This window comes from Carassius gibelio, chromosome A19 (assembly GCF_023724105.1).
Source record: "Carassius gibelio isolate Cgi1373 ecotype wild population from Czech Republic chromosome A19, carGib1.2-hapl.c, whole genome shotgun sequence".
Taxonomy (NCBI): Eukaryota; Metazoa; Chordata; class Actinopteri; order Cypriniformes; family Cyprinidae; genus Carassius; species Carassius gibelio.
In genome coordinates this window covers 24346679-24370655 of record NC_068389.1, presented here as the reverse complement: position 1 = coordinate 24370655, position 23977 = coordinate 24346679, and the positions used below count along the sequence as shown (strand labels likewise).

Sequence of the window (23977 nt, the reverse complement as noted above, 5' to 3'; positions counted from 1 at the left end):
CATTATCTCTGAACAAACCTGTTATATCAACCTATATGCCAATTTTACTCTCATCGTGTATGAATACAGACATTTTAATTCGTCCTTTAAATAACAATATTGAACATTATTTACATCATCCGTTGTTTAATAAATAAATTTTGCAAAAAACTATGGTTAACTTAGCATTGTGCAATAACTAGATTTAATAACAGTGGTGGACGAAGTACACAAATCAAGTACTTGAGTAAAAGTACAGATACGTATAATTAAATATTACTCCAGTAAAAGTAAAAGTGCTCCTTTTTCAATTTTACTCAAGTGAAATACAAAAGTACTCAATTGTACTTAGCTAAGTAAAAAAGTACTAATAGATAGATGTTTGCAATTTTATATAGGCTAATTTAATTTTATATTAGCACATTTTATTTATTTATTTTTATAATCCTTCTGCTCAAAATACCTGGGATTTCTTCCAAAATAACCACTATATGGATATATTTTTGTTGTTGATATGGACTACGCTGACGAGAGTAATGTTCACTGTGAAGCTTACACTGTGATATACCTGAGAGAAAACAGAGATGATGACCATCTGATTTTCACCAGTAAGAACAAAGTATTTAAAAGTTTGTTGTTTTACAGAACATCACAGTTATATATGACATGATAATAAGGCCTGAAGATTTTAAGGAAAATATAATTATATTTTCATAATGATTTTTTCCTTCTCAAACCTTGTCTGGGGTGTAAAAACACCCCTGGCCAAACGGGGTGCATCTCTTCCCCTCTTTAATAATTACTGTAGTAACCATGTTCTGAACAAATATAAATAATTGAATAAAAATATTTGGACATTATTTATAAAAATTACCTCAAGTTAGCACCAGCAAGCTTGTTAGCTAGACAGTTAGCATCAGCTAACAATATTTACTTATTTTCAGTACCGTTATGAATAAAGTCCTTAATAACAATGGATGAAAAGTTTAGAGCTCTACTGATGATTAAGTCTAGAGTGTGTCCACCTTTGTCTGTTGGTCCATGAACATGCTGAATCGACAGGTAAAAAAAAGCCTAAATTCCAAATATTCATTTATCACCAATTAACTGTTTGACAAACACTTCCTGCTTCGATGTCCAGATCTGACTTAAAAAAAATCTCAAACATGCTCCGATGTCCCGATCTGAATCAACCGAGTCGCGAACAGGCTCCGAAGTCCCGATCTGAATCAACCGAGTCGCGAACAGGCTCCGAAGTCCCGATCTGAATCAACCGAGTCGCGAACAGGCTCCGAAGTGGCAATCTGAATCAACCGAGTCGCGAATAGGCTCCGAAGTGCCGATCTGAATCAACTGAGTCGCGAACAGGCTCCGAAGTCCCGATCTGAATCAACGGAGTCGCGAACAGTCTCCGAAGTCCCGATCTGAATCAACCGAGTCGCGAACAGGCTCCGAAGTGCCGATCTGAATCAACCGAGTCGCGAACAGGCTCCGAAGTGCCGATCTGAATCAACCGAGTCGCGAACAGGCTCCGAAATGCCGATCTGAATCAACGGAGTCGCGAACAGGCTCCGAAGTGCCGATCTGAATCAACCGAGTCGCGAACAGGCTCCGAAGTGCCGATCTGAATCAACCGAGTCGCGAACAGGCTCCGAAGTCCCGATCTGAATCAACAGAGTCGCGAACAGGCTCCAAAGTGCCGATCTGAAAACTTCGACCAAAGAATGTAAAAAATAACTCAATTTCTCTAATAACTCTATACTCTAATAACTCTACAAATCTATGAAAGACTCAGATCACGTATCTAAAAATAAATCGCTATAGTAAAAGAAATAATAAGAGGAGTGAAGTTTCCTACCGTTCTGCTGTGTTTGGTCCTCACGCGCATCTGACGCTCCGCGGCGCGTCTCCGCCCCTCACACGCGCGTTTACAGCGCTAAATTAATCATCTTTGCTAATGTTTAGACATTTACTTCATTGTCAGCTTCAGGTTCTTCATTTATTATTGTTCAATGAACTGTTTGAAACAAAAAAAGGTTGTATTTCAGTAATAATTTTAAATGATCAAAATAAAATATATAAAATAATGGTTTCTATTTTAATATCCTTTAAAATATAATCTATTTGCTGTATTTTCAGCATCATTCTTCCAGTCTTCAGTGTCACATGATCTTTAGAAATCATGAAAATATGATGATTTATTATTAGAACTATTAATAGTTGTGCTACCAAATATTATTTTGGAATCTGTAAAACTTTTTTTAGGATTCTTTGATGAATAAAAAGTTACAATTAAATAAATAAACTTGAGTAAAAGTACAGATACGTATAATTAAATATTACTCCAGTAAAATTAAAAGTACTCCTTTTTCAATTTTACTCAAGTGAAAGTACAAAAGTACTCAATTTGTTATGTACTTAAGTAAAAAAGTACTGATTGTACATTTTACACATTGTACATTTTCATCACAAAATAAATAAATAATAATAATATAAATATATTCTGTGTATTTTAAATGTAGATTTGTTAAACTTGCTAAAAGTTTTTTGGCATTTAATTGTAATTAAACCTATAATCTTAGCATTCACGATTCTAATTCAATTATTTTAAAAAATCTAACTACCTTTCTAATCTTTTTGGATTCTATCCATTTTCTTGTCATTTATTATAAAATTATATATAAAAAAGACCTCTAACATTAGCTTGCTCTAGTTTTCTTTTCTTTTTATTTATTATATTATTTAAAAGCCCTTGCTACGTGTACTGTGTTTAAGCTAACTAAGACTTGTTATAGAACTTATATATTATTGCTCTTTTGTTGTTTTTGATTCCTTCCATTGTCCTCATTTGTAAGTCGCTTTGGATAAAAGCGTCTGCTAAATGACTAAGTGTAATGTAAATGTAATTATTGTGTTATTTTATTAATTCTGTATTAATAATGGTATTCTTTTTTTGATATAAACAAAAAAATAATAATATTAATGAAAGCACTTTTGAATATCCCCTTTTCTCTAAAACTGGATGCATTTTAAAGTCTTTACTGGCAGTATTTTATGATTATTGGGGTTTAAACAAAATACAGACGCATTTTATATTGGTGCCTTTAGGATGGTTACATTAAATGAGCATCACGAAGTTGCATACAATCAGGAGGTAATTCTCTGTGGCATTGGTCTAAAATAAATTTTAGTTGAAGCATTCCAATTCACCATGGAAATTTATAATTTTGAATATAATATCAATAAATATTTTCTTACCTTAGTTTATGTTAAATGACATGAATTTGATTTGTGTAAACGTGGTAGTAAATGCATTCTGTTTCGTTTGTTTTGGGAAAACGCTGCCTCGTGTTACCACCACAATGACGTCATATGACGACGACCATATTTGAGTTTTTAATTGGCTAGGACAGCTGGAGGCGGGGCCGACTCGCCAAACCCGGAAACGAACATAACAATAACCTGAAACACGAAAACAAACGATTTGCAGTCTTTACACTTTCCACACAACATTGCGACAAAATATGTCACCTTTTACAAGTACTTTGCACACACTGAACCCAGGAATGTTTCAATATCCTCAACACGTCAAACAAATAAACTTTCGGTGCAAAACTATAACTAGTACACTGAAATCTGAAATGAAGCTCATATATATATATATATATATATATATATATATATATATATATATATATATATATATATATATATATATATATATATGTATGTATGTATTCCAGTTTGGTAATATGACAACTGAAAATATATATAATTTATTATAAATGACTCTTTATTCGACCTTTAAGACATTTTCTAAAAATATTTTATACTTTCACTGCGGTTACAATCACATCACGCATGGCTTTAAACTATTAGAAATGAATTCAGTCCGACAAATGCGAATGGACAGATAAAGCTGCAATATTTATGAACAATATTGACTGTAAGGTGTAGTTTACAGATGGGGAAACTGTCTGAGATCAGGAGGGGGTGGTCCGCAACACAACACGAGATAAACTGGATTCGTTCATACTTCAACCGCTGGGGCTCTTCTGCATCCTCGCCATATACACACATACGCGATGAAATCAAGCCTAAACACGGCATGAGCTCGCCAGAAGCCAGCGGCACCGACACAGCTGCCACCTTTTAATAACCGGACGCTCTTCTCCTCTCCGGTTCACCGACTTTGTAGTGTTTGGGATGGGTAAGGAGGTGAACGGCGTCTCTCGGAGTCGCTTTGAGGCGAGTAGCCCATGTTTATTTGCAGATTTACATTGTCGATGTAAACAACCTTGCGTTTTTATTCCTAAACGACTGAAATGATGGAGGATTCTACGTGTTGTCGCGGTAGACGAGGCCGAGCTTCCGCAATCATACTTATATGAGTTCAGCTCTTCTAATCACTTGTCAGTCTGTAAAACACGTTCAGTTATGTATGTTGACCAAAGGCAACATCAAATCCAACGCTATGGCTCTTTAAAGTCGCTATATTTTGTTTTCTGTCAAGTCTACTTCTTGTCTACTTGGTACAAGTCTACCAAGCTTAACGAGCCACAAACGCTGCTTTAATGTTACTTTTTTATTATTTTCGTGAAGCAACAGTAGGTTGCGTTCTACGCTTCGAGTGCTTTTATAAATTAAACTGGTTAACTTAGCTGAGATTATAGGAGACGGATAATGGTGGTAGGCCCACGGGCTGAAGTGAGGAGAAAACAGCCAGCCAAAACAAAAGCTGGATACATATACACGGGCCTTTACGCGTAAAAACACGAGTGTATTACAACTCATCACTACAGAGAACAGTTGGGCCTGTTTAAGCAAACATTTAGTTTGTTGTTTACATCGAAGATGCTAGATAAGCCGTGTTTAAACAAGTTAGAACTGTGTTTACATCGGGAGTGTCTCAAATCTGAGTGAGCTGACTATCTAGACTGTATATAAGACTCGTGCTGCCGTTTTGGCCGCCTGTGATGCTGACTAGGTAGGCGACGTACAAGGTTTGAAACAAAGCCTTAATGTTGGGGCACATGGCATTGATGCTTTGCTTTAAAATGCTATGTGTTGTCTATAGTTGCTCAGATTCAGACATGCAGTGTCAAAGTGAATACATTGTTGACCAGTTATTAAAACTTAATTTGTAATATAATGCTCCAGTGTTGATCTACCCTGTAATATGTTTGAATGAAATCTATCCGAAGCCAAATTTACCATGGTATCTAGTTTCCACCACATTACCACAGGCATTTAACTCCTTATACAAAATAGATAAACTTTTTTTTTTTTTTAGCCATTTTAACCATTCAGTACTTGATATTATTTTCAAATTATTGAATAACATTATTTTCTGTCCTCTTTGTATGCCAGTCTAATTTTTTATGATAACAATTTCAGCATAGCTGATGTGAACGAGATATTGCACAAAGTATAGAAGAATGGGAATGAAAAAATAAACATTAAGTAATTATAATCACACAAAAAAAGATAATTTGTGATATAATAATTAATGCATTCTTGATATCTTATTTACTAGCCACATATGGCATAAAAATAACATGCATATTTTAAAACCTTATTATTAACATTTGAATGATCTTCCATAATCATAATAGTCAATTATGACTTTACAATAATAGCCCTGACATTTAAGTGGAAATTATGATTACTATGGTTCATTTTTGTTAAGATACAAAAATGTTGCAGTATGTCCTAGTTGCAGTATTTCTATGGTAAAGGCATGAATGTAATCAGTATTTAAGAAGCACTACATTGTTATCAGCTTAGCACTGTTTCTTTTTTAAGGATCTGAGTGATTATCTGGATGTTGTTTTGCTGACAGCAGTGTGAGAGTTATATTTACAAATGACTGACAGCTCATCTTATGCTCAGTTGCTTGATTGTTACTGCACAATATTGTTACAATATTACTGAGGAAATTAGGTTGTTTATGGGTAAACAAGGTATAGCCAACAAAAATATCTAAACCAGTTAGAGACCTTTTGTCGTGAGATGTTAGCTAATATTACACATGAGATAACAAGAGATGTAATTCGGTAAAATTGTTGTTAGTAGCAGTTATTTATAAAGGGAAATGAGTGCAAGGATATTTAGAAACCATTCAAACAGGTTAAAGTTCTTCTCAAACTCTTGCCTGCTAGGAATGTACGTATAAAAAAAAAATTGTATATAGTATAATTATAATTATATATATATATATATATATATATATATATATATATATATATATATATATATATATATATATATATATATATATAAACTGAAAAAAAAAGAGAATAAATACAAATTATATAATTATTATTAAATAATTATAATTATATTCTCAGGACAGTACTCCATTACTTTCATATTTTGTCTTTTATTTAATTTAATTTAATTTTAATATTGTTTTTGGTTATGAAGTATGACCTGCACTTGTCTTTGTGAGATTCATACATGCTAGAACAATTACAAGAGCCATTTAGGTATAAAAGGGATTTGGTGAGGAGAAAAGACATCTGGTGATGTGCAGTGTTTCAGATGAGCTGGAAACAAGTGATCAATCATTCCTGGTTTCTAACAGTTTGCAGTCAGACAGCACATGGCTTATCCTTAAACAAACAAACAGATGGAAAGTCGCCCCATACAGAATGGATAGGTGACAAGAGAGAGGAACAACACAAATGAGAGAGTTCATAATAAAGAATAGCTGTGAGCTATCTCACACATTGTTTGTTTCGATGCTTTAAAGGGACTGTTCACCTAAATATGAAAGTTTAGTCATCATTTACTCCCCCCTCATGTCATTCCAAACCTGTAATGATGTTCTTTCTTCTGTGAAAACACAAGAGGAGATTAAAGTGAGAAGGCTCATGAGTTGTGAAGCTGTAAAAATATGAATAAAGTCCCATTCACACCAAGAATGAACTATAAAGATAATAATAACTATATTATCATCCACACCAAAAATAGAAACTATTCATGTGTGCGCCACTATTCTTGGATGTGAGGTAGTCACTTCTTCAAAAAGGGAACATCCGGTCCGTTCTGAATTATTCAGCAGGACAATCTGTATCTCTTGTTACCTCTTGGAAAAAAGGTTTTGTGGTTTTATGAGAACAAGACATCTGGTATTAATTTCATGTACTATATTTGGCACAATGTCAATTTTGCCTGTAGGGCAAAATTCCATCTGCAAAAAAAAAAGAGAACTTGGGATTGAAATTCTTTATTTCAGAAAAAAAATCATTATTAAAATACATTCAATCGGCAAATTTCTGAAAACATTTTAAAGTAGTTACCCCAAAATAAAAAATTAAATAAAATAAAAAGCTGAAAATTTACTCACCCCCTCAATGTCATAGATGTAAATGAGTTTCTTTCTTCATCTGAACAGATTTGGAAAAATGTAGCAGTACATCACTTGCTTATCAGTGGATCCTCTGCAGTGAATGGGTGCCGTCAGAAGGAGTGTCCAAACAGCTGATAAAAACATTGTGAATTCGTTTCTTACAAACACAGCTTCTCATTTCACAGTATGTTAATTGATGCACTGGAGTCTTGTGGATTACTGTGATGTTTTTATCACCTGTTTGGACTCTCATTCTGACAGCACCCATTCAATGTCTGCAGAGGATCCATTGTGGAGTTGGTGAAGATTTGATTATGAACTAAAAAAACGAATTAGACGGTGTGTATATATATATATATATATATGGCTGCCCTCTGCTCTGTGTGTGTGTGTTCACAGTGTGTGTGTGCACTTTGGATGGGTTAAATGCAGAGCAGGAATTCTGAGTATGGGTCACCATATTTGGCTGTATGTCACGTCACTTTGTCACTTTGAAAGAGTGTAATTTGCTGTAGCATACTCTAAAAACCTGTCGTTGACCTTTGAACTCGTAAGACACACAGTTTTATAAAAGCACGTCTTTCTGTGTCCTCAGATGTTCTCCAATAATGACGAGGCTGTTATCAACAAGAAGCTGCCGAAGGAACTGTTGTTACGGTTGGTGTGAAACCATTCAGCACTTCTCTCTCTTCCTGCTTCATTTCCTTATTTTAATAATGTTGTCTTGTCAAAAATCTTAATCATCTCTGTCTTCTTCATCTGACCTTATATGTGCTGTTTTTATAGCATAGACCTGTGATCAAAAACAAATAATGAAGACTTTAATGACATTCCTATCACAGCCTTTTGTTGATGTTTGCAAATAGTTCTGATGTTTTTCTGCAGAATTTTCTCATTTCTGGATGTAGTCACACTTTGCCGCTGCGCACAAGTCTCACGAGTAAGTGTGATTTCTCAGCACTTTATAGATTATATAAGTGTCTGTTTTGACATTTGCTGAATCCATGGTTTTAAGAGCCTGGAAAAATGGTCACACTGTCAAAACATCTACTATAACATCGTAAAATATTTAGTGGATTAAATGTTGCTTGCAATGATAATTTGTCAGGATGTACAGCTACTTTTGAATGGCTGTCTATGGAGAGAAATTAAAAAGCTCTTCTAGAATAATAGTTTTAGTGTATATGTATCTATAGTGGAGTATTGAGTTTCTCATTTTCTCTCTCTTTTTTGTCAGTCTTGGAACGTGTTAGCGCTGGATGGCAGTAACTGGCAGCGCATTGACCTCTTTGACTTCCAGAGAGACATTGAGGTGAGTAGACAGTGGTTGCTCTTAAACTAGACAGTTCACCTTTTGTTCGAACTACTAAAATACAAGGAATGTCAGACATTATTTAACATGAAAGTTGCTGAAGTTTGTAAAAATCTCTTCATTCACAGGGCCGTGTGGTGGAGAACATCTCAAAACGGTGTGGAGGCTTCCTAAGGAAGTTAAGTCTTAGAGGATGTCTTGGAGTTGGAGACAGCGCTCTCAGGTGAGGAAGAGGGAGCGGCAAAAGGATGAAACTACTCATTCTTGAAGACCCATTTGCAGATAAAAATGAAGACTCAACCTCATGTCGTTCCTTAAGTCTTCAAGACTTTAAAATTATAATTTTTTTAATATATATATACATTTACATGTATGCATTTGGCAAAAGGCTTAACTAAAGCAATTAACACTGCTGGAATTTACAATGACGCCAGACTTTTGAACGGTAGCGTTCATTTAATCAGTTATATTTTAGAACTTGTATTTTTGCATTGTTTTTGCTGACATTGAGAAATGTCCCTAGTACCTGACAGATATAATTGAAATAGATGTTTTGAGAATCCTACCTATCTTTTTGTCAACTCTACAGCAGAAAAGACAGATGATACAAATAATTGCTGCCTGTCAACATTTTTTACTTCAGTTTTAGCAAATTAAAAGTCAGCTGAAGTTACAGTACTTAAAGGGGTCATATGAGGTTGTGTCAGTGTCTAAACAAATAGCACATGCTGTCAGTGATTTCAACCACTAGAGGCCGCTGTCACACTGTACAATGAAAACAGACCCTTCTCAGCCGCTCCAGCAATGGACGCAACCTGGAAAACTATGGGTATGGATTTTTGCCGATAACCGATTGTTTCAGCAATCAACTATCGGTGCCGATTAATCTGTAAAACCGATACATTGGTCGACCTCTAAAATTACTGATCATAATGACTTATATTGTCTTTTTACGAGTGGTGTTGCATATCGCACTGCGTAAATATAAAACCATGTCTGCATTTTTGATCTGATAAACGACAAATAACAAGCGCTACACTACACTGCTCAAATCTTGCATTTGAATCATTAGTGGCAAATTTATTAAAAATGAAAACGTACTTACAGGCTTTGACTCAGAAGCGCCAGACTGTCCCTGCAAAGTTTGAATTGCCCCACTTTATAGAAACAGACTCCATATTGTAAGCTATTCTTCTAGAAAACAGTCCTCCATAAAATATGATGCACACATGAGCCGTAGAATGAGGCGTTTTAGGAGGCCGTGGTTGATCTTAGAAGAATATCTCTTATTATCAATGTTTCTTACCGGTTTGGAATGACATGATTATTGATTAATAATCCCTTTAATATATATTTAATAATAGTATTGCAAATGAGTTCAGTAATTATATCTGGGCTTTACATTTAGACTAAATATATTATTGTGACTTGGAGGGAAATTCAAGTCTTGTTTAATATAAAATATGTTTTTGTCTTCCGCAGAACTTTTGCCCACAACTGCAGGAATATTGAGCTGCTCAGCCTCAATGGCTGCACCAAGATCACTGACAGGTGGGTAAAACATGTAACGGTGTGTGTCTGTAAGTGTTTTGATCTCTGTTGAACTTCTTTCTTTCTTTTTGCAGTACCTGTAACAGCTTGAGTAAATTTTGTCCCAAACTGAAGCACTTGGACCTTGCCTCCTGCACCTCAATCACAAACCTGTCCCTCAAAGCTCTGAGGTCAGAGGTTGTAGATACACATACTTGCTGGTTGAGCAAAATGCTTCCCTGAGGCTAAACGACTCTGTCTTTGTCATTTTAGCGAGGGCTGTCCGTTGCTAGAGCAGCTGAACATCTCGTGGTGTGATCAGGTGACCAAAGACGGCATACAAGCGCTCGTGAGATGTTGTCCAGGACTCAAAGGCCTGTTCCTCAAGGGCTGCACACAGGTCATTCTCTGCTTTCACAACACGTTCAAGTCTTCTTCACTGTTCTTCCACCTTCTCAATCTTATTTGGACCCACTTATAGCTAGTTCTAAGTGTTTTTTAAAATATATATTTAAATGTGCAGCGTGTGCCCCCCACAGCGCTGATATTGTGAACTAAAATAAAATTGTTTTCGGGTAATTGAAAGAGAGCTGAAAATGTTCTGAAATTAGATTAAAACTTTTAAAAACATAAACGAAAGTGAGTAATGTTGTCTTGGCAACTAACTGAAATAAGTTGAATTACAAAATTGACTAAAACTTAAATTAAACTGAAGTATTATAAAAATGTATTACTAACACTACTTCTCAATGATATTTTTAACTATATCAAAAATTATTAAAAATCAGTTTTGGTATTTGAAATAATTTTAATGAAAAACTTTTAAAATCTTTAGAAAATGAAACAAAAAATTTGATTAACTGAAATTAGCTGAAGTAGAAATAGTTACAAAATTTTGTAATTGTTAAATCTGAAATAAAAATTTATTAAAGTCATATGGAGAAATAAAAAAAAAAGTAATAAAAATTACAAAAGCACATAAACTTATTAAAACATAAACTAGAAATAAAACTGAAACTATAAAAACCTACTAAAAGCTAGGTCGGAATATTAATAAATTATATAGTCCCAACCCAAAAGAATGGCATCGGTTGAAACACAAAAAATAAAGCAGAAATAAGTAAATATATGATGAAAAAACATAAACTTTAAAAACATTAATAAAAATTCTAAATGGGCTATTTCATATTACTAAAACTATTACATAGAGAAATATTTCTAAATATTTGAAAAATATTTGAAAGTTAGAAAATATTTGTAAAAAAGTAACAGAATGACAAAAGCACATTACAAAAAATAACTAAAACTTAAACTAAAATAAAATGAAAATATAAAAGTAAAAACTAATTTAAAATATTACACAATTAAACGAATTGGCCACATTCGATTACAAAGTGTAAAAAATGATGTGTCAGATAACCTCAGTTAAAAAGTGGTTCACGTGTTAACATGGGATTTTGCATACAATGACAACTGGACAAGGACAAAAGACACCATAAACATTGTCTGAATGTGACTGTATAGTTTCAGAAGACATCAAATATGTTTAATTTGATGGTAACAGTTTTTATTGATTCTGCAAAACTCCTTATTTTGTATTCTACATAAAAACAAATGAGCTTTAAACAACACGAGGCTGCGTAAATAAGTAAATTTTTGGGTGACTTTAAATCCAGTCATTATCTGTCTCTCTCTTAATAGTTGGAGGATGAAGCACTTCAGCATATTGGAGCACATTGTCCAGAGCTGGTCACACTCAATTTGCAGACGTGTTCAGTAAGTCAGTCATATTTGTTTTTCATCAAAAGACAACTGTACTAAACTTAATGGAAAACTCCCTTTATTCGACTGCAACAATAGCTGTTCACAACAACATAACAGTACCAGAAGCAGCGATCACTCTCTCACATAAGAGTCTTTACTTCCTCTCAGTGTAATATATGCAAACTTGTTACATGTATACAAAATCAGAATGTATAACCTTGACTGAAACTTTACAAACTCCATCTCTTCTTAAAAAATATATATATATATTTCAATATTCAGCACATGCCCTAGGAGCCCTATAAAACAGCAAAACATTCACATCAAATAACCTTTTTTTTTTTAAATAGCATTTTTTTTAGAGCTTCCATTGTCCTTCACAAAGTGCCTTAATTAATTGCAGTGGTGATGCCCCCTTGTTTGTAAGGCAGTCTGCAGGTTGTTCTTTTGTATTACACCACAGCACTCATTCAGCCCTTTGTGTTTGAATACGATCTTTGATGCTGATTATTTCCAGACGCAGTCTTTTCTCAGCAACTGATTTTGTGGACTTCAGTGGAACAAGTGAATGATGGTCAGTGACACATTATTGGTATGGCATGTTCAGTGTCACCCGTAGTCAGCTCAGAGAACATTGCCAATGTTTCACCAGCTAGAGTGCTTCGCACAATCCTTTTGACTCTTTTTGACTGCCAGGAAAGGGGAGAGAACGTCCCGTTTTCTCCCATGAGAACAATCAGATGCCCACCTTGAGTCCCCCCATCTGAAAGATTCCCAAATGAGGCATCACTGTATACAACCATCGTCTTTGCTCAGATATTGGAAGTACAGAACTACCTTTTTGGACTTCAGTTTACACACTATTCTGTTTGCTTCAAGAATAGTCTGCACAGTTGCATTTTTTTATGCTTGATGCTAAGCTGCTGGCATCAAACATTACATCAGGCCTGCTCGGCCTTGCAGCCCAGAGAATTTGGGCTACCTTGGACCTTAGTTGATCTTAGTCAGAGAGACTTGTTCCACAGTTCGAGAAGGATCCAAATGTATGGGCTGCAATGCTTAACTGTTAGCCTGCACCCAGACGCGGGCGCCCTGTAGTTTCCTGATGTACCTGCATTTTATTGTCCACAGTCTCAAAGTTTATTCCCATGTAACAGAAGCTGTTACACTCCTCACATCAAACTTGAAACATGGATCTGAGATGAGGTATTACTGTTGTGGAGAAACATTGTGTGCCTCCCCATATAAAGTCATCCACATGGCAAGCGAGTACCCCAGTGTCTAGCCAATACACAGCAGGATTTACTTGGGACATAGTTTCTCCTGAACTCATGACAATCTCCTTCACTCTGTTATACCAGTAGAGTGTCGCATTGGCCAAACCCTACACACATTTTTTAAGCTTCTATAGTTTTCCTTCATTGTTGGCCTCAGGAAGAGGTTTGATATAAAGGTCACAAGACAGCTCCATTCCCTGTAGAAATGCAGATTTTATATCCATGGAGTTAAGTGACCACTGTCTTTGACAAATCACTTCCACAAGAAGCCAAAGACACTCTGAAGCACATGTTTTGGTGAGTCCTTGTTGAGTTCTGACACCTCTAGCGACACGACGAGCTTTGGGTACAATCCCCTTCAATGTCTCTTTGTAGGTACAAACCCACCTAGTTGAAATGCACTTTTGTCCCTCATCCTTCACTTCTTCAAAGACACTGTTATCTCTCCAACTCATTATCTCTTCTTGTTTTGCCAAGTCATATGTTACAATTTTTTGTTACATACACATCCTCACAAGATCAGTGGAGTCAGTATTAGTAGCAGTGGATTCAATTAGAAGATTTTCTCAACATTCAACATGTCAGCAGACTCTGTACTGCCTGCTACATTAGTGGGCTCAATGAGCAACCGGTTATACCAGTAGCTTTACCTGCATGCCCTAAGATTTTAGCTGTGCACAAAACACGTTTTTTCTTTATCTCTGTATTTTACAATTCGTCGTTTTTGTAAGCTGACAACAGTTTCCAGGTTAGTACCACTAGGTGTCTCTGCACTGTCACTTATGTGCTGTTCTGCTTCATTCTGCCCCATTGTGTCCTTCATTTGCCCCACCTCTCGTTGCATCTGAGTCTCTGTTTCTTCTGTCAGCTGTCTGTTACTTTCAGCAAGCTCCTGTTTTTGTTATTTGTCTGTGTGATTTTCTAGGTCAGTCTGTGTGGCATGTTGATCCTCGCTTTCTGAATCCATTTTTACTCAGTCTGAGATGATGTACCCTAATGCAAGTCTCTCCATGTCTCACAAATACCACAGCTCCATCCTGACCTGTAGGGGAATTTACAGTTAAAACCCAAGGACCAGATATGTCGCAATGAAGACCAGGACTCAGAGATGAGTTCAATTAATAATAATAATTTTACTTGAAGAAAATAGTTTGCAATTTCATCAGCAGAAGTCAGCTTCAACACTCTCGAAGGAGTTCGCAGGCCGCCCCCAGTACAATACAAAATCAAGCACAGTTATACCCTGACAGAGGATACTAATTGCGTCAATACATGAGTCAACAAAATTCTGATTGGTTCCAAAACCTAGATAAACTCTCCAAAGACGTAGATCTGATACGCTGGACACTGGCAGTTGATTGTTTGTCCTGGGACTGTCTGAGCTTCTCCCTGTACAGACAGATACTAACACACATACACAGAACTTATCTAAAATTCAAGGCTTTCTAGCACTGGCAAGTGTCTTATCATTACGGTTGGATACACACACATAATATGTGGACATTAATCTTGAGGAAAAGAAATACAGCACACATAAGGTTACACATTTCACTCTTGCTATAACTTGATTAATAGTCAAACAAGAAATCATGTAATAATATAATATAATATCAGTATGAAGGATATGGCAACTCGGCATCCACTCCTTCAGTCCCCCGTTTTAGATCAATGTGGGGTCTAATACCCCACATCTGGTCTAATAAATGAGGTCAGGTGTCGTTGTGATGCATGCTAAGAATGCAGACTGTTGGTCAACTTAAACATGTGCATACTTAAAATCTCTGGTACTGGCTGACATTTCTAGTAATAAACACATTATTTTGTACAAAATACTTCCCATATACATTCTTATTTCCCATATACATTAATCTACTTACTTAATCCCACAATATCGGCACTTGCACTAGTCTTTCTTCACATAATGTCTTTTCCAGTGAATCATTCTGTGTGTCCCTCTACCTGGAAAAGTGTCCTCACTTTCATCAACATATCTTTGTAAATACCTCTCTTCCTACTACAGCTACTTCACACTTACCCTCTAAAACCAAACATTTATCCAACAGCCTTAAGACTAAATTTGCATATTCATTAACCAGATTTAACAAATCATTAAAGAAAAACGCATACACTATAACCAATTCAAAAAAAAAAAAATGTAACCCTTAAGAAGGATATTTGTCTTATTTGTTTTCTTTTAACATGTCTTATACAACTATGATGAATTTTAGTTAATTTGGTCATATAGTAAAATAAACTCATTACAATAAACGTATATATATTATTCTCTGGAAGCCGGGCTAAATGAATAACCACTGTTATTGCATTCCTGACATATGTCAGACCCTCAGTCACCTCACAGATACCAAATACAGACATTGCTTATAACCTAAATCCCAGTAAAGATACCCTTATTTTATGAAAATCTATCATTTTCCCGATCAATGGTACAATTATAGAGATTGAATATCCATTTTACCCTTTCATTCCAAACTTGGTGTTAAAAACACAAAAATAAACAAACCAAAAATAAGTAAGATCAATATTGAGCCATCTTTAAAAATAAAAATAATCATAATCATTATTTCCTCGAAAACCTAGAGCAGTTCCTAGTTTATTACTTAATAGCCCTTTTATTAAGCTTTACTTTCACCACAAATCCATTTGCAGTCATCATAGTTCACATGCTGTTTAAACATACATGAACCATTAACCTTGTCATTGTTAACACATTTGGTTAAAATTACATTTTAAGTATCGAAGTGTCTAACTTTTAAAATACAACTAACCTATCCACTTATTGTCATGCATGTATTTATTTTATACCATGACATTACTGTTAACCATACTCATTGCCTTATTATTACCTTTTTTTTTAAATGCAAATCTTGTCAATTATCATACCATATTACTCAGACTATATTAGCGACACATTCAGAAGCAAATCCTCAATACTTAGTATAAAGTCAATTTAGTTCTCACTGTTTTGTCAGTGATAAATGCTTACAGGTCAGCTACTTGATCAATGTCTTAAAAACCCTCGTTCATGTTTGTCATTTGGCAGTGATATTAATTTACTCAAAATTATTATAAACTGAAAAAGAGCAGACAGATTTCCCAATATTATTACTAAATGAACAATACTATTACTTAGTTCTAAACAGCCAAATATTTATTAAAGAGACATCCTCAGTTTCTGTAAATCTGTATTGAAACAGTATACATTATCAAAAAGACCTGTCAGTGTTCACAATATTAATTTGACTTGACAAGTGTTCATAAGCAGCTCCATAGAGCCTATTACAATTGTGTTGTTTAAACAAAATTTATTATTATAATTTTTTTTTGCTGTGCTATTTCAATTAATTCAAACCTCTTGTTATGGATTTGCTCCATTAAGGGGCTATCCACACGTTTTTGTTCAACTTATCTCTGTTCTACATAAACCACTACATAAAGCTTTTGCACTATATTACACAAGCAGGATTCACTCCTCTGTTTTCCCACCAGGCTTCTTTATGTGAGGGTGCTCTCTGGATAATTTGGTTAGTGACTTGGCCAATCTGTCACTGTTTTTCTGCCGTCAAGTCTAAAATATTTACCTTCACCATTCAAACAACAAAGTGTTAACTTGTTAAAATTTAGACCCTCATTTAAATTTAGGCATGGATTTTAAACCCATTTTGGACGGCAAACTTAAATTTCACAAATCCAATCATATAAACACTCTTTAACATATTAATCCAGAGAGTGATTTAAATCAGTATTATAAAAGACCAAATAAGTCATTATTACCAGTAGCAGACAGAGCTGGATAACCAATCCTCTTAAAGCTTGTCCCATGTTCGGCATTGTCTTTTCATTAGTTTCACTCAGAATTATCGACTTCTGTAAAGTAATTTCACTCAACACATCTGTAATGATAAAACACTCTTTCCAGAGGTTAGTAACTCAGTTGAAACAAAACAGGAACAGAATTGTCCCCCAAAAATTTATAGTAGCCATCCTTGTGCATGCACATACTTAACACATTAATATTTTAACAGCTCATATTTAAGGTTTGCTTTTGCAATTAAATCAGAAGGATTTAAACTTAAACATTGTCTGTGCATTTTACCTAGTTTGAACCTAGTCTCTTATCTAATCTCAAAGTTTGCCTGTTCATTAATGATTTTTATTTAGAGTAAAATCAGCTTGGTTGTTTTGGTCTTCAAATCATTGCTCTGTCTTGGTTACTCTGACTTAGCAGGCCAATAAAAGAAGAAGAGCACCATCCCTGCCTCCACTCAAGCACTCTCTCTCTCTCTTACTGTACAAAATATTATTTATTTATTTTGACAATTTTTGCCAAACTTTAACTTAGACTATAATATCAAATTCATTACAACATATAACCCTAAATCATTCAAATAGGTTAAAAATGTCAAAGTTTCTATATCTCAAATCTCAGTTTAAACTGTTTAAAATACATAATGCTAGGAAAATTTCTTTAAAATTATTTTTACCTTACATGCTTAATTCCCTTAACCTTTATCTAAACCATCTCTTGATTAAGCAGAAGCAGTCTTCATTTTTAGCCACCACCATATCTTGTAATCATCTTATGCCATGCCTAATGACCTGCATGAGTAAAGACTATGATATAGACATATTAGTTCAATATAATTTTAGCCTCATAAGAAATTTTGTCTCAAAATAATGACTGTCATCACATGGTCTCAGATGGTTCTTGACAGCCCATTGCCATTAACTCTTTATAAATAAGCCTCTTTTCCTCAGGGTGTGATCCCCTGGCATAGTTGCATCAAGTTGTGGACGCTTGTCACAACAATCAGTCAAGGAATGCGGTTGCTGGTGATCAGGTCTGGAGGAGCTCACATTTTGAGGCAGATTGCTGTACTTCATACAGTTCCCCTCTTAATGATGCTCTAGGCCTATCAAGCATCTGCTCAACTCCACTACCATCTCACATATAACACCTCCCTTCAGGGCAGGTGCCCAGTGGCGGTGACCCCCTGCCTTAGGTTGTCCCCTATTGGCCAGAAGAGGATCTTACCCGTCATTGAGAAATCACCTCATGCACACTGGTAACCACTTTTTCCCGTTGCAACATCCTCGACAGTCTTCTTCCAGAATCCAGTATTTCCTGCAGCTTAGGAAAGGTGCACTCAAGAACCATGAGAGCCATTGACAGCACCTACTAGTGTTAAAACATTGAAAAAGGTTAATCAAACTAATATTTAATCGCTAAACTCAATTGGATACCTCCAAACTATCATGCTGAGATTACTCAGTGAATTTATTTTTCACACCCGTCCATTCATTGTAATTTTCTGTTGCTTCTGTAGCTGCAGCCATCAGGCCCTGTATGGTGGTGGAGACTAAAAATAAGACAGATAAGTTACTGGTCATAGAACAAATAGCAATACAACTGTTTAACTATTCAAAATTATTTACACCTATAGCTCAGGGTCTGTATTATGATTTTAAAGACCTCATGTCTCTTCAACAATTGCTCCTAAATTGTTATTCATTATTTTTATAATCTCTTATTTCTTACATGCATTGGGCAGTTGAACATTTAACTACCAATTGCCCTCTTAATGCATTAAATCTGAACTCTTTTTATCATGTCCTTTAGCATCTCAGTGCCTATGATTTGACTGAAACACTGTGCTGTACTATAAATATCTTATCACTTAAACACAAGCTCAGATAACGGCATTTTAGCTTACTTTGAATGAGAGAGAGAGAGAACTCTGAGGGATTCAGGACTCGTAACAATGCATTTTCATTCATTTTTAACCTAATTTCATCATACTATCATTTTACAAAACTTGTCAGAAATTATATGCATTTTAAAAATAAACATCTTTATATTTGTATTTTAACTTTATTTTCGCAACTCAAATGTTTCTCAAAGTTCTTTGCAGTCATTGTCATTACTTTTACATCAACTTGTATTTATTCATTCACTTAATTCTGGCCATGGCTTCTGAATTTCAACATTGGTTTTAAATCTGTCAGAGGTTATCTGACCCAGGTATATTACTTTGGGTCTTGCTAGCATGCTGTCTTCAAAGTTACTTTGAAACCCCCGTTTATGTTACTTGTTTACAACTTTATCATCTCATAAACAAACAATAATTTTCTTTTCTCTTCATTTTATTTTATTTTTTTATGATGCTGCGTGACTACAATTTTGCAATCCAACAATAAAATTACTCTTTTGGCCAAACATTAGTAAATATAGGAATTACATTTTTTTTTTTTTTACTCAGAACATGTTTCTGGTACTTTTAAAGCTTAAGCCAGAGTCATGGTGGGGGCCAGCATGAGATAAAACAACGGCTTCATTGTAGTCAAAGTAATTTTATCTTTTTTAAAGCAAAACATAAGCTTCTAAGTTTTTCCAAAGTGCCACTGCCAATTTGTGTGCCTTCAGTTGTTTTTTTTTTTTTCACTAACCCAGAATTCTGTTCAGTATTCCTTATCAGGACTTTCAACAATTATATAGCACTCAGTTACTTCGGGGATTATTTTTAACAAATCGGCACATACATTTATAAATGTTTATTTCTCTGGTTCTGTCTTTGTTTAAAGCCAATACATTTTTTAGTTTTAACTTTCCAATCAGAATCAAAGCTCAGACTGACCATTCTTTCAATGAATTCAGAGAATATTTTTAAAGTCAGAGCTTCAGAGCCAAACTGTTTACAGCATTTGCTCTCTTCTGTTTCATTATTTCTATCAGGGCTTACCAGGTTACCTAATTTGTCAGTCATATTTCTATCATAAACCAAAAACATATTGAGGCGGCGATCTTACCAACAGCACTTGACTTCTGCGTGATGAAACTGCAAAGTATATTCCAGAATTTCCATATACTGGTCCAATCCAATCAGGGTCATGAAAACTACATTTTAGCTCTTTTGGGGTTGTTCCTGAGGCATCCCAGATCAATCAATACTTTCCCTTTGCATATATCCCTATATTTTTTATAGGTGCACATATGAATTATCACTATTTATTTTTAAACACTAATTTTGGATACTCTTTTCCCTAACCACTGACCTGGCCTATTTCTAAGCTCGGGGCGCCCCCGTCTGTAATGGTGGGTGATCGAGAGTTGGAAGAGCGAGATACGACTAGAACCCCCGTCTAGCGTCTTACATTCTTCTCGGGATTTCCCATACCCCTACTTTGGCTTCCCTGGCCGTAAATGCACTGCCCTTTATGGCCTCTCGTGCTTTTCGGCTTTCTGTGCTTGACCCAGCACTGCCTATTTACGGCTCTATGTGTCCCTTGTCCCTCGGTGCTTGACCCAGCACTGCCCTTTATGGGTTCACATGCCTGTTAAGAATGCGTTTTTGTCCCCCCCTGGACTGTGCACACCTAGAAAATTTTTACGTCTCTCTCTAAGACCTATAGGTGTGCACCTGTTCCCTCTGTAACTGTACACATATCTAAATATCTTATATCAAGACCTACCGATGTGTACTTGTACCCCTTATACTCACAAGGTTACTTATTTACAGGTATATTGTGACACCAATTTACCTTACTCCACCCTGGAGCTGGTGTCTACCCCCTCACGTCTGAGTGAGTCTATCGTTCCTCCTTCTCTCGACCCCCTCCACTTACAGACAGTCCCTAACCAATAATATTAAATCTAAAATCTTTCCTACCTTGGTTTGATGATTGATCAGGGATGTCACCAAAGAACTATTGCCCGCCGATCCGCCACCATTAACTGTAGGGGAATTTACAGTTAAAACCCAAGGACCAGATATGTCGCAATGAAGACCAGGACTCAGAGATGAGTTCAATTAATAATAATAATTTTACTTGAAGAAAATAGTTTGCAATTTCATCAGCAGAAGTCAGCTTCAACACTCTCGAAGGAGTTCGCAGGCCGCCCCCAGTACAATACAAAATCAAGCACAGTTATACCCTGACAGAGGATACTAATTGCGTCAATACATGAGTCAACAAAATTCTGATTGGTTCCAAAACCTAGATAAACTCTCCAAAGACGTAGATCTGATACGCTGGACACTGGCAGTTGATTGTTTGTCCTGGGACTGTCTGAGCTTCTCCCTGTACAGACAGATACTAACACACATACACAGAACTTATCTAAAATTCAAGGCTTTCTAGCACTGGCAAGTGTCTTATCATTACGGTTGGATACACACACATAATATGTGGACATTAATCTTGAGGAAAAGAAATACAGCACACATAAGGTTACACATTTCACTCTTGCTATAACTTGATTAATAGTCAAACAAGAAATCATGTAATAATATAATATAATATCAGTATGAAGGATATGGCAACTCGGCATCCACTCCTTCAGACCGATGACCGTTCCTGGTCCTTTCCACTCTCTTGTAGTACACTTTATTACCCATTTCATATTTCTCATCGGTGTGACGTAGTTGCTTCCGTAACGCTCTGCCAATTCTCTCTGAGCGCTCTGCTTCCGTAGAAGCCTTTCTTGATGACTCTTTGTGGTACCCTCTAGAGCTGGAGGTTTATCAGTCAACACAGAGGGTAATTTGGGATTCTGGCCAAACACTAGCTGATGAGGACTGTAGCCATGTTGCCATGAGAGCCCAGTCCATTGGAGTATGCCAATCACAACCATTACTAGTTTTCACTTTCATTATGATTTCAGTGAGTGTTTGATCGTGTCGATCCAGAAGTCAGTTGCTCCTCGGACTATATGCAGCTGTTGTTTTCACTTCTATGTTGAAGTTTTCCGCCATATATTTCACCTCATCATTATTAAATTCTCGCCCATTGTTGCTAAACAGTTTCTTGGGTGGCCCATGTATGCTTATCCAGTCATGGAGGAAATGTTTCACTATTTCAGAAGATCGCTTTGTGGCCAGAATGCTGTCTGCACTAAAGCGAGTAAACTGATCAATGATATGGAGATACCACACACCTGGCTCAAATTCATGCAAATCTACAGCCACTGTTTCGTTGTACTGTGATGCCAATAACAGGCTTTGTTTTAGCGTAACTATGTTTTTGGCATACCTTACACTCATAATTTTTTACAAGATGATGCTGCATTCTTTATCTTTACTTTTGGAGATGTGTAGAAGTTGCTGCAACTTATCGTCAGAAGCATGTCCAAATTGTTTTTGAAGCTTCATCAGGATGTGCTCATTTTATCTGACATTATTAGGATTTCATTCTCATTCTCATTCCTTTCCTCTTCAGCAGTTGCCAAGATATGCTCACTACATTGCATGTCTTTAGGGCTACTTTTGTTGTCCGTTATGTTTACAACGTAATGACCAGAGCTTGTAAACTCAAGTTCTACAGGTTGATTAAACATTTTTTGATTTCTAATACTGTTCCTGCTCTTTTCAAGGAGACTTTGCTTAAGAGTAATGGAATGTTATCTGGATCAACTTCAGTCTCAATTTTGCACTTGATCTGTCAAATCTTTGCAGAATTTTTCAACTTTCTGTTGGAATGGACCACTTTACCATCTCCAAACCTAAATGGTCTATGGCTTTGTGTTTCTGTCTTCCTCAAACCTGTTGTCTCCTCTTGACTCGGCTCAGTGATGTAGTGAGTAAACCACTCTTGTCCACACACAGTTCGAGTGCATGCAGTGTCTGTTATTGCAGATCCAAAACATTAAGTCATAAGGATTTCTGCTTCAGAGTGTAATTCTTCTGGAAACAGAGTAATGTTGCACTCCTCTACGTTAAGTCTCTTTACTGTCTTCATTCAATTTGATTTGCTCACCTTTGTGTGGGCAGTGGAATGTACTTTTACACACGGCACATTTTGATTGGCGGCCATGTCTCTCCACAGGGTCCAATTCTCTTTAGTGCTAACTTCATTGATGCAAAAGTCAGATCTGCACATGCTGTTAAAGCTAACTGTCAATCCCAGCATGCAGTGTCCAGCAGCTTTAAAAGCTAATACTGCATCAGGAATTTCCATTTTATACTTGCGCATAGCTTTGAGAGTAGCTTTGTTCAAAATGGATTATATAGTCTGTCATGGAAACATTACTGTCTCTCACTATATGATCAAAGCTCATATAAGCTTCATATGTACAGTCCTTTTCTTCCTTGAGGAACAAATCATGTTTCGCTAGTAAAGTTGTCATGCCAGTGTCTGCGTTCAAATCGTCTGCCGGTATTTCCATCGCCGTTTCTCTCGCTCTTCCTGACAGTGCTAAAGCAACAGCGAGCGCTTGTTTACTTTCCGTAACTCTAGTCCAAATTCCGACTTCATTGTTCCAACTTCCGTATGGCTTCCCTCGTCAAATGTTGGTGGGAGTCTGTAATTGCTAGCCATCCTCTGTTACCAATGTTATTCATCAAAACACACCTGTTTTAAACTTTATAGAAAACTTCCTTTATTCGACTGCAACCATAGCCATTTACAAAAACATAACGGTACTGGAAACAGCAATTTCTCTCACATTAAAATCCTTACTTCTAGGGCTGTGCAAAAAATCAAATGCGATTTTCGTGCGCATCTCATCAGTAAAGATGCTCCTGTAATTAGAAGTATATCCCCAGCACGTGCGTTCGGATCGGAGTTGCCAGGTTTTCACAACAATTCTTGCCCAGTTGCTTCTCAAAACTAGTCAAAAACTAGCCCAATCGCGCTTCCAGAAGGTTCCCCGATTTAAAAATTGCTTCCCGGGGTTAAAATATACTTTTATTTTTTTTAGCATGGTAGCCTTGGTAAAATTAGCATTTTAGGGGCTAAATATCACGT

The 23977-nt window shown here is 35.9% G+C and overlaps 1 protein-coding gene across 1 annotated transcript in view; it reads left to right on the top strand.

Moving 5' to 3' along the window:
* The first annotated feature begins 3961 nt into the window (after nucleotides 1-3961).
* LOC127935469 (F-box/LRR-repeat protein 20) overlaps nucleotides 3962-23977 on the top strand; it is a 30336-nt gene continuing 10320 nt past the window's right edge. The window contains exons 1-9 of the mRNA XM_052533367.1: nucleotides 3962-4227; nucleotides 7929-7990; nucleotides 8219-8273; nucleotides 8571-8645; nucleotides 8774-8868; nucleotides 10128-10196; nucleotides 10271-10366; nucleotides 10449-10575; nucleotides 11877-11951. Of these exons, the coding sequence (XP_052389327.1) occupies nucleotides 4186-4227; nucleotides 7929-7990; nucleotides 8219-8273; nucleotides 8571-8645; nucleotides 8774-8868; nucleotides 10128-10196; nucleotides 10271-10366; nucleotides 10449-10575; nucleotides 11877-11951 (696 nt within the window). The 5' untranslated portion in view covers nucleotides 3962-4185. The remainder of the gene's footprint in view (nucleotides 4228-7928; nucleotides 7991-8218; nucleotides 8274-8570; nucleotides 8646-8773; nucleotides 8869-10127; nucleotides 10197-10270; nucleotides 10367-10448; nucleotides 10576-11876; nucleotides 11952-23977) is intronic.